At 48.2% G+C, this 11,788-nt stretch overlaps 1 protein-coding gene across 1 annotated transcript; it reads left to right on the forward strand.

Annotated features, from left to right (window-relative positions):
• Nucleotides 1–259: 259 nt before the first annotated feature.
• Nucleotides 260–5,676, forward strand: LOC121594016 (forkhead box protein biniou). Its single transcript, XM_041916855.1, has 3 exons — nt 260–2,127; nt 2,472–3,103; nt 4,912–5,676. Exons 1-3 carry the CDS (start codon nt 695–697, stop codon nt 5,406–5,408), a joined length of 2,562 nt encoding a protein of 853 aa, XP_041772789.1. The 5' UTR covers nt 260–694; the 3' UTR covers nt 5,409–5,676.
• The last annotated feature ends 6,112 nt before the right edge of the window (nt 5,677–11,788 follow it).

Below are 11,788 nucleotides of genomic sequence, written 5' to 3' on the forward strand. Positions count from 1 at the left end.
TCGAACGGCAAGAATGAAGATCGAAGAAGCGGCGAACCGTCGTGCTGGTAGCGTTCGCGGATCTGTGTTCCTTTTTTAAGCGTTCCATGCGTCCACGACGAGAGGACTGTGTGTGTGTTCAACAGCGGGCAAGAAGGGGGTTAAGCCGAGGCCGAGCGTTCTCGATTCGTTCTTTGCTGTTCGGCGTCCGGGGCCCCGGGGTCCGGGTTGTTTACATTTCGGTGTGGTATTTTGTTTTTTCGGAAGGATTTCTCAAATTAGTCGATCATTACGCTTCGTCAAGTGCGGAGCCCGGGTCTGGTACGGTCGTGCGCGTTCGTCTGCCTTTACTGGATACTGGTTTGTTCGGTCCGGCGCCCCTGCTTCAAGTGTGCTCAGTAGCGATCAAGTGTTTGGTGCGGTTCGATCGCTCATTGCCCGAACAGCGAACAGTGTGCTTTGTGTGAGTGTGTGTGTGTGTGTGATAGCAACAGTAAGAGAAGTTGTGGTGAAAATTATTGGTTTTAAAGCTTGCACATACTATGAGATGTAGGCTTGGCGCTTGGAGGAGTCAGAGATGGTGTATGAAAAGTGTTTAGAAAAGGTGAAGAAAATTGTATAATTAGTGTAAAATATATAATCAGTGTAAGTGAACTGTTTATTGTGCCATTGTATCTTGAAGTGACAAGTAATTGTTGGTGAAACGGCTAGCAGCATGATTAAAACGGAAGAGCACATGGAGACCGCTTCTTCCTTGGTGGATGTCAGTGAGGATCAGGGCATTATTGTCGGCAGTGGTGGAGGCGGTGGCGATAGTAACCCCTCCAGTGGTTACCATTATCGACCGCTTTCGTCCAACATCGTGATGGCCTCTGCGCACATTATAGAAAATCCTGCTCTACAACAGCAACAGCAGCAGCAACAGCAGCACCAGCAGGATGATGGACGGAACTGTGGCCCAATGATGGCGCACCCTTACCATCATCATCCTTCCTTTCATCCCCAGTCTGTTTCGCACCATCACGGACAGGCTCACGGACACTTTCAGCCTCACCATCATCATCATCATCATCACCATCATCACCTGCAGCATCATCATCATCAGCAGCAACAGCACGGCATTGATGTGAAGGATGAGATGGATGATCGTAACGTTTCGCCGCCGGGCATTGGCGCTGGGATTGCCACGTATCCGACCAACATTGAGCTGAAGCTGGAAGGTGATAGTGGCAAGATCTCGTCCATGTATCACCATCATCACCCGCACCATGCGTTCGAGAAGCTGCCACCGTACTACATCAACCACCGGTCGCCGTACCTGATCTCGCAGATAAACGATCCCGAAGTGTCGCCGGCCGATGCGTCCCCGATGGGGGCGGAATGTTTGCGCGGACAGCCGGGTGCCGCTTACCTGCTGGAAAGCTCCATAAACACGCTCAAGCTGTCCGGTGAGTCGATGGGCTCACCGTCGGTAATGATGAGCTATGGTGGGGAGTTGGTCGGAGTTGGTGCACTGGTCGGGCAGCAGCGATCACGCAGCAACGGGAGCAGTAGTGCTAGCGCGGGCAATGTGTCGCCGAGCTCGTCCACGATCGTCACTAACCCATTCGCTGTGCAGCAACAGCAACAGCAGCAACAAGACCAACAGCATCAGCACGCCCCACACTACCAACTCCATCCGCACCAGCTACAGGACGCAACGGGACTGAGCGATTCCATCGGGATGGGTGTCGGTCAGCAGCAGCAGCATCAGCAGCACTCAATGCAAGCGACAAGTACAAGCGGTGGACATTTGATCGAAGCATCGCTGCATCTTCCCAAATCAACGTCCGCTTCCCCCGTCTCACAGCTTGGCTCACCGTGCTCGACCTCACCGACACCGCCCGTATCTGGGGCGAGCTCCACTACCGGTGCTGTGGCGGCGGCTCGGAAGACGACACCGACCGCTAATAGTGGCGGAGGAGAGCAGCAGCTCAGCAGCACGACGGGAAGTGGAGCGGGCAGTGGCGAAGGACCGAAGAAACCGAACGGTGGCCGCCGGCAGGAAAAGCCCCAGCTCAGCTACATCAACATGATCGTGATGGCGATCAAGGACTCGCCGCATCGGCGCCGTACGCTGAGTGAGATCTACAAGTATCTGCAATCGAAGTGAGTATTGAAAGGGCTGCGAGAGGCGAAGGAGAAAGGAGGAGGAGATAATCCATTACCACAGCTATCTATATGACATCATCTGAGAGCTTGGGGTGGGCAGGCAGAACATTGACAGCTATTTTTGGGTTCCACTCCAGTCATTGGCGCCAATGGCCTTTGAGACACACATTTGGGGTTTTTTTGCGTGTGGTACGATTCAAAATGCGACCGGGTGGTCTCTGTTTCATTTTATTGCTGGGAACATTTGCAGTAAAATTTATTTCACACTTTATTGGGGTCTAATGCATTCTCCTTAATACTCTTTGTCTACAAAAACGCACTCTCTTTCTTCCATCTTGCAGGTATGAATTCTTCAACGGAGAGTACAACGGCTGGAAGAATTCGGTCCGGCACAATCTCAGCCTGAACGAGTGCTTTAAAAAGCTGCCGAAAGAGTGCGGCAAGCCGGGCAAGGGCCACTACTGGACGATCGATGCGTCGGCGGAGTACATGTTCGAGGATGAGGGCAGTCTGAGGCGTCGGCCTCGGGGCTTCCGGCGAAAGCAGCAGATGAAAGGATACGGTGGTGGTAGTGCGTTTTATCCGGCTGGTAACACTGGATACGAGATAACGGAGCTGTCTGGAGGGTATCTATCGCAACCGTACGGTGGATATGCGGACTACGCTAGCCTTCCAGCCCCGTCGGCTGTGTTGGGACAGGGTGGACCGACGGCTACTGGTGGCGGTGGTGGTGGTCCGGGACATCAATCCGGTGGATATTCCGATGGACACCCTTCGTCTACCGGTGCTTCTAGCTGGTCCTATGGGGGGGTGGACACTTTAAGCCCTTACTCGAAGATCACGCACACGTCCCTGCACGAACCGCTACAGGCACCGGGATCGCCTGGGCAGCAAACAGCGGGCGGAGCAGTGCTGGACTATGGCAACTATACGTTCGGCAATGCGGCAGCGTCACCGTACGGGATTGATACTAGTAAGTATGATGGTAATAAGTGTTGGTGAAAGGCATGTGCGATCACTGAAGATCACTTAAAGTTAGGTCCTGAAGATGATTTAAAGTAAGATTTGCAAGGTACTGCAAAGATCAGATACAAAGGCCTAAAATGTTAGATCTCGAACACGACCAAGATCTCATTAATTTTCATACAAATAGTTACTTTTCACCTCGGATGTATATGAGACGTTTCACAAATTGATTAGTTCGTTTAGGTTCATGAAAGTATTATAGATGAGTATCTTACAGTTAAATATCCATTTAGTGATCGAGTGACAGTAAATGTAAAAATCTGAATATTTCGTTTTGTTTGTTGTTTTGTGAAGTTTTTTCGAGATTAATTGAAAGCAAGAAAATAATACTTGTGGTAGCTCACGATTACTTGGCTTACGTGATTCTGCAAAGCAAGAGCTAGAACATTGCTATCTGATAACTATTTGCACTAAATTAAATGCAATACACTGAAAAAGCTAAAAAAGCCTTACCTTGGTGTTAATTATAACCCTCGATCATAACTGATGAAAAGATTCTTCAAATTCGTGTCTCAATACGTAGAGCTCGATCATTGTAGAAGAACACAATCACCGAACAATGAATGTTCATTCAGCTTTTTCTACAATAGTTTCACCCACCAGCTGCTTGGCTGACACTAACACATGCCTTACGATCTCCGATCCTCACCCACTTCCCATTAAGCCCAAGGAAGGTGTCATATTTCCGATCGCTTATTGTTTGAGTGTCGATAACTTGGCCCAACTTGACTGGAGCGAGAAGTTCAGCAAGATCGTTACAAGCCACCAGATTCATCCTACATCCAACCCAAACCCATATGATCTTATCGTTTGGCTTGCAATCTTCGCTTATGGATAATAAATCTTACAATGCTGCTCTCCTTGCTACCACCAGCTTCCTTTAAGCAGAGCTAAAGTTGAAGAAAACTGAAGGGATAGAATTACTCTGCCCTCAACTCTCTTGCGAGAGCAATGGCCCGATCGTGGGGCGATGCCAGGAAACAATAATTTTTGGTTGTATTCCACCCGTTCATCATCCCCGGCAGGGGGGGGGGGGGGCAGCCGAATGGGAGGACCTTTGGGCCTCCAAGGCATTAATTGGCCACTTGAAAATCGGAGTCGCTGCTGCAAGGAAAGCATCACGTACAAGTGCGTACGCACGCCCGCTGGCCTTCGCGTACAGCTAAGCCGCCGGTCGTGACACGTGTTGGGGAAGCGATTTGTCGACGCAAGGCTAGGTGCCGTGTGGCCGTATGGAGTGTTAAGGGTGCTGTTGAAAGTATCGTTTTAGCAGCGATTAAGATTATTGATTTATGATGCTCGGTAGACAAAAAAAAATGCTGCATTGTCCCAGTGCGCGTGTTGGATGTGTGCGCACTGTACAATGAGTGCGTGTGTGTGTGCAGCATTAGTGCTTATGTCGACATGCTGTATGTGTTTTTAGGGGTGGGAGGGGGATTCTGTGCCGATACGTGATACGTTTTGGGCAATAGGGAAGCATGAGAAGAATAAAAAAGTGACGAAGAAGAAATAAAAAAGCGTTCTAAAACGATTGAGGACAAGTGACACAGGAAAGAAACGTCGTAGGGCACGCTCGAGTGTTGAATGAGAAATGGAACTTGAGCAGCAGCAGCAACAAGACTTTGTGACTCCCTTTTCTTCTAATCGTGTCATCGTGTAACAACTTGTTGAAGTTGCTTTAAAATAGATCTTTTAAAACAAGATATTGATCGAACCAAAAATAACTCCAAAACCTTCCTCCGTTCTTCTCCACAGGCTTAAAAATACCATCCATCTCGCAAATGGTACCACCACCAGTCTCCATCTCGACCTCCTCAACATCCGCCGGATCGTCAACGCCGGGCGCCGTGTCCAGTCACATTGCCACCACCACCACCACCACTACCGGAGGCTCTCCGACGCTTGGCTCAATGGGGCTCGGATCAAGTTCGGCCGATGGAAGCGCCGATACGCAAGCGAGCGTAGTGATCGTCGGAAGTGGCGGTGGTGTGACGGGCGAAGGTGAAGGTAGCACGTTGGACTGTAAAGCGGACGTGTATGGACACACGATGCTGTCCAACGGTGGAACGTCATCTCCCGGCACAGGACAGCTGCATCAGCACACACTGAACGGTGGCGGTCACCATCACCATCATCATCATGCAGCTCACCTGCAGGCGCACCATCATTCCGGGCATCATGCGCATCATAGTCCACACCATCTGCATCACCATCATCATAGCAACCATCTGAATCTGGCCGCACCGTACTGAAACACCGCGGTGACGATCGCCATCGCAGCGGACCCAGGTGAGACCGTCAGCCATCTTGAAAGGTGAAACGAATGGACGTGAGAAGGTAATAAACGAGCGAAGAGGAAAGTGTTGAGAGTGCTGTGGCGAGAAAGAGAGCGAGACAAACATGGAAGACATAGTAAAAGGAAGGGGAGAAAGACGTGATGTAATAAACAAAATATGGCTACTTGCTGTGTGGTTTGAGAGTGTTGAAATATTTCAAGAAATACAATTAAGCTAAGAAATGATAAAACAAATGTGTTCAATTTGGTTTCATTGGAATTATGCGAAAGAAATTAATCCGAAGAGAAAGAGAGAGAGAGAAAGTGAAAGAGATACAAAGATATAGAGAGAGCGAGATGGAAGAGAGAGAGAGAGAGAGAGAGAGAGAGAGAGAGAAAGAGAGAGAGAAAAAGAGAGACTAAGACCCAGTTGACTAAAATCATACGCCATGAATGTGCCATTAGTTATCAAGGTTATAATGTTGTAAGTCAGACATTCAAGAAAAAGATTTGCGAAAAATAAAAATTACTCAATACGCCATTTCTCTCCCTATTCCATTGTTTCTCTCTTACCCAGGATTCAGCTGCATTTTGCTTCAAACCGTTGGCTGCGTGCAGTTGGCCGCGTACGGAAAGTACATTTCATTGAAATGTTTCAAACACAGTTTCAATCAATATTGCATGCAGCTAACATTTTTCAAATCGGCTTGAAATTTCAAAGCTTCTCCAGCTTCAACGTGCAGCTTTCCAGGAAGTTCTTTTTAAAAAGCGGGTTAATGCACCTTTTCTTCCAGCGACTTTCATTTGGTAGAAACACTGTTATACAAACATTACACGGGAATAGGAAAGTCCTGTTCCAGTACGACTGATTTGATTCGTAAGCCAAAAATTCATATAAAATGATTCAATCATTTAAAATTTGACATTTCATTGTGAAACGTGCCCACAGCGTACTCGTTTGCATTTCCTTTGCCCTCACAGCCCTTCGCTTGAGCCGCGTGAGACGTGACCGAATGAGACACACAGGGAACAACTCCCTCCAAACCCCCAGGGGAATGGATGAATTGTCCGATAATCGATGGGCAGAAGAGTTGTTGGCGAAACAGAGGGATTAAGGATGAACCGGTGCGGTTACGACGCAGCACGGAGACAGGGAGTTTCCGATGTGTCTGTGTGGGTGACCGGACAGAACTGGACAGTATTAAGGCATTTTGGGCATTTCCCGCTGCTCATCCTTCCTCTCGGGTGCTGCTGCTAATCCGGAACGTGGCTCCTGCGCATCCTGTTGCGCTAAGGATAATGAGCTGCTGAAGGACAAAAGGGACAGAGCGTGGTGTGTGTGTTTGAGAGAGAGAGAGAGAGAGAGTGAGAGAGCTCTTGGTTAGGTAGAGAAAGTCCGCAAAATCGCATAGAACCCCAGGATTAACACTTTGACTTTGCGGTTTTCCGTGTCCTGCTTTCGCTGTCGGACGGTCGCTCGGACGCAGGACTTTCCCAGGGGTATTAAAAAGTCGTCTAATGATTCGGGCGTGTACTGGAATGCGTGGGCTACATACAGCACTCGTCGATTGATTAGAGTGACAGCCCAAAGGCACAAATGATGTTGCAATGAGAACATTTACGAGTAATAATTAGAAAACACCCACAAATCAGTTTTTCATCGCCCTCGCGTTTGCATTCATACTCCGAACACGAAATCAATGAATAATGTCCAGTAGTGAGGCACAGTTTCGTTGGACAATAAATAACAACAGCATACCGTTTGCCGTTCCATTGCGCTGGATTTCTCCTGCTTCACAGTGCTTCAAGCATCCTCCAGCGAGGGAAGCAATTAATTAGATTTTATTTACACGAAAACAGGTGGAAACCCCCCATGGGTGCGTGTGTGTGTGTGGGTTTGTGTGAGACAGAGTAATATGCGAAAAAAGAAGGAAAACGATCTCCATTGTTGAGTGAGAAAAACACAGCAATGCACACACCACAGCTTGCCTCAATTGCATCCCACATCCGTAGTAGGCTGTTGCACTTTCCAGCACCAAGGTGTATGGAGGGAGAGATGGACCGCACTCGATCGAACGCACTGCTCGAATCCGCTGCTCGACAGGTCCATCACAGAGTGTGTTTTTCCTTCATTTCCTTGTGTTGCATTTACGGAATCAGTCAATTTTCTGGCACACTTTTGCGCGTGCTTTCTCTCTCTTTCAATCTCCCTTTTCTTCGTTGCACACTATTTTCCGAGTCATTTTTCACCTTAAACACCCAAACGATGTGTGTGTGTATCGCTCCTATGGCCACCTTCCACTCCCGAAAAAAAAACCGCACCCCACATCTCGCCCGGGTAAAAATGGGCAAAATGTAATTATTGTTGGTGAGTATCGAGTTTTTCATCCAAATATTTATCCACCTCGCACCCGCAGCACACCCGGCCACAACAACAACAACAACAGCAATGGTACGGTTTTCCCACACACACGCGCGCCGTGTGGCCCATACACACAGCAAACAGGTGTATAATTTTCAATTTTATTGTTTTTCCTTGGATATTCGTGGGGAGTTGGGGCAGGAGGAGATGAAACAGCTACTACAACGGTACTGTTGTTGCCCACAATTGCCCACATTGTGGCTCTACCTTTCACCGTGCTGCTGCTGCTGCTGCTGCAAGCCGATCTGGGTGTCCACTGGGTGTCGTCTACTAGCACATACACACAAAGCCGTGGACTTGCTCGCATGATAAAAAGCGATAATCATTAACAAGAAGAGAAAACGAAGAAGAGAAGCGAAATGAAAACAGAAACAAATCGATTTTAATTTGAAACATTGCCCGAGACTGCGCTTTGTTATGCTTTCGATGTCCTCTCTCTCGTGTGTGTGAGGGATGCTATTGTAGGGCTAGCCGTGTTTGTAGTTGACATTAGCGAATTGGGATTGATATTGAAGCGTATGATGTATGATCGAAGCAAAAAAACAAGGCTGACTTTAGTTCATGGTAGAAACAGGATCTGTTGCATGCTTATTTAGCACGTTTTTCCTCTCTTTTGTTTTTAGAAATTTTGTGTTTTATTTAAAATCTGATAGAAAAAACAATCAAAGCTTCAAACCCTTCCCCCTCCCCCCCCCCTTTAGTGCGACTGTATTTTGATTGCATTCTGTATTTATGGAAACAATATTTATCCCATAAAACAGCAGCATTTACATAGCATATTTCGAAAAGCAACATAAATAACCTATAACATACCAACCAGTCTCACCAAAAACTCGGTCCATCCTTCAAACAACAACTCCGAAAGAAAAAAAAAAAATGCCTCAAAATCGAGGATCGCGCAACACGTCCTTCACATTCCAGCCGTGAATTAGTGTTGCCGGTGGTGGGAATGTCAACACAGTACAGCTTCCCGGAACAACCTGTGCGGGAGGTGGATGTGTTTTTGTTCTTCTCATCTCGTGATCCTCACGCATCTTGAAGTGTGCACCCCTGGTAGGAAATTCCAGCTGACAATTATTGACTTATTGCAGTTGGAGTGCACTAGACTGAGGGGAAGTGGCTTCCTCGGGCCTTTTTTTGTGTTCATCCTAAGCAAACGTTGAGCATACTGTAATGCATCCAAAAACTCCTCGCGATGGGTACGGCACACAACCGGGAAGGACGAGCGAAAGAAGACAACAACGAAGAAAAAAACGAGGAAAAAGAAATCATTTTCGGTTTGTTTGCAGGATCACATTTCGGTCCGCTAGTGGCTGTGAACGCAAATATTGAACAACAAACGAGCGCTAACTGATGACAACGGGGCACAGGCAAACGGCGACACACTGTCTGGCGTGGCGTGGCATGCAACGTGATGCAACGTGCGGTACGAACGCGGAAGAAGGACCTTAGCCTAGGACCTGTCACATAAATTTCCGTACGATCGCGCGTACAAACCCGACCAGACTGAGCGGCGACAGCGTTGCCGCTCCATAAAATGGGTGCTTCCGGTTGCGTTCACGTTGCAAAGGATCGTGTTTTGATTGTCACGGCCGTTTGAGGGAATGCGTGTTGAATCGTTAGCAATGCGGTGCTGTTTTGAGGAGGCTTTTCGATGGGTTGCGCGGGACCTATTTAGTTGGCAGCTGTAGCTCAGCTCCTTAATTGGTGTTCACAATAGTTATAGGGCGAAACAACAGACACTCCATTTTACATGCAAGATCGCCTATTAACGGTACTCGATCGATTGGATGCTAAGGAGGAGTAGCATGACTTGACTCCCACAATCTTCCAAACGACTTCGTCTGGTACTGAAGAATGAGGAAAAATTAAGGGAAAATATTTTCCTTGCGCACTGGAAACGGCTCGGCACAATGTTCTCCCCTTTGGTGGTTGGTATGCAAAGTACCTGTGGGAATCGGTACAACGCATCGGTACGCGAAATGCTACAATAAAAAGCCTCCACCAAAAGCCCATTTACTCGAGAAGTCAGACACGCACACACCCTCCACGTCTGGGGCAGTGCGAAGGAATTAAATAGTAAGTGTGGGAAAATATTTCTCCCCATCGCTGGGCCACAAAGTTTAGCCCTCGGCGCAAACGAACTCGTTGATTTCTGATTGTTCCGCTCCAATGGAGAGCTACTTTCGCCTGTGAAGGAGTAGATTTTTTCTCCCTCCTACCCCCCTTTGCTTCAAGTTGTATAGTAGAGCCGGGCCCCAAGATGATGATGATCACGATCGTCTGTGATCTTGAACGCGCGTCTCAGCGCGCACTGGAAGAAGCGCAAAGTCTGGAGTCGCGAGAAGGATGGTGAGATTGAATAGGTTTGGGGCTCTATTCTTTTCCGCCTCCAGGAGAGCGGCTTCATTCATCGAGTGGCGAGAGTGTGAATCATCGTGTGAGCCCTTTCCGAAAACCAGTTGGTCAGTTTGGGCTGATGATGGGAATCGGAAGCTTGCGAGCATCTACATCCTGAGTTGCGAAGAATGTTCTCTGAGAAGGAGACAAAACAAGAGAGAGAGAGTGAGAGAGTTCCCTTTTAAGCTGAAGATCTTACAAAGTAGAGAACTCTCAATCATCATCATCATCGTCATCGTGATCAACGCGCATGGAAACGGCGTTTCAAAACGCGGCCTTTTGATCTCGATCGCGTCGCCCTCCCGGTTGACTTCATTCCCATTTTCCGCCCGAAAAAAAACCCTTTGATGGCGCTCAGTAGAAAGAACGGCAACGGGATGCAAAATGCATCCAACGATGCGTGGCAGCTTGCGGCGGTCCAGCGACGCCCCTGCGAAGGTGATGAAAAATGTGCCAAACTGCCAAATGAGCTGTGAGCGCAAAAAGTGCAGTTGCAGCGAGGTGCATCGGGCGGGTTTCCGCGCAACCTCAATCGGGCAGCCTGTGCGCCAGCGCACACATCCACTGGAAGCTCCGTATTTATTCCTTCAGAAGTGGCCCCCCCTGCCGGCGGAGCAAGGGGCATGTGCAAACCCCGGAGAAAGGGTTGTGTAAAAACAGAAATCTGCGCACCACTGGCACGGGAGCAAGTGTTTGGCTGCACGTGTGGTGTGGCGTGGACCGGAGCCGTTGTTTACCCGAGATTGTGCATTGTATAATAATTTTGTAAACACCGTCGTTGGAACTGGACTTTTGAGAGTTTTACGCGTAAACAGCACCGGCTCTGCTAGCCAAGCGGGTGGAGCGAGGGTGGACTGACTCACCCATCCCATCCGCACCTCGCACTCATGCACGTGTATTGCGGTGTGTGAACTATTTCATCTTCTTACGGTGCAATTAATCGTTTGACCGGGGGAATTGCGCTTTGTTTTAGTTGTATCCCTGTTTCTTTTTTGTTTCTTCTTCCTCCCCTGCGTTGATACGTGGAGGCCAGCAAACTGGTGGCGCCGTACGCCTTGGTGGGAGGGACTGTGGACAGGGAATACGTTTGATGTCTCAATGGATTGCAGATGGTTCTCAAGGAGCCGGAGACTGTGTGACGAGCCGGAGAAGGGGAGAAGGGGAGAGGGAATGGGTTAGTTCTTTCACGTTCTTGGTTTGCCGCACGGCCGCAATATAAATACGGGGGAAAACGCATTAAAGCTGTTTATTTTAAAAGGAATGGTTGGAAAAGTTGTAGTACTGCAGCACATTGTAATCGTAGGGACAGTCGGGGTAGGGACTATCCAGCACTGTTACACTGTATTTGGTGGTGTATTTACTATATTGTAAAATGAGTCCTTCTTACTTTTGAAGCTTCGTAAGATTATTCTTGATTTCTCGGTAGTGTTCCTTTTAGTGTAGTTGGGAGGATTGTTTTCCTATGAGTTGATTGTCGATTGTTGGTTAAGCTTAATAATAATCTTAGTGCATAGAACCACCATATTTAATTCTAA

This window comes from Anopheles merus, chromosome 2L (genome assembly GCF_017562075.2).
Source record: "Anopheles merus strain MAF chromosome 2L, AmerM5.1, whole genome shotgun sequence".
Taxonomy (NCBI): domain Eukaryota; kingdom Metazoa; phylum Arthropoda; class Insecta; order Diptera; family Culicidae; genus Anopheles; species Anopheles merus.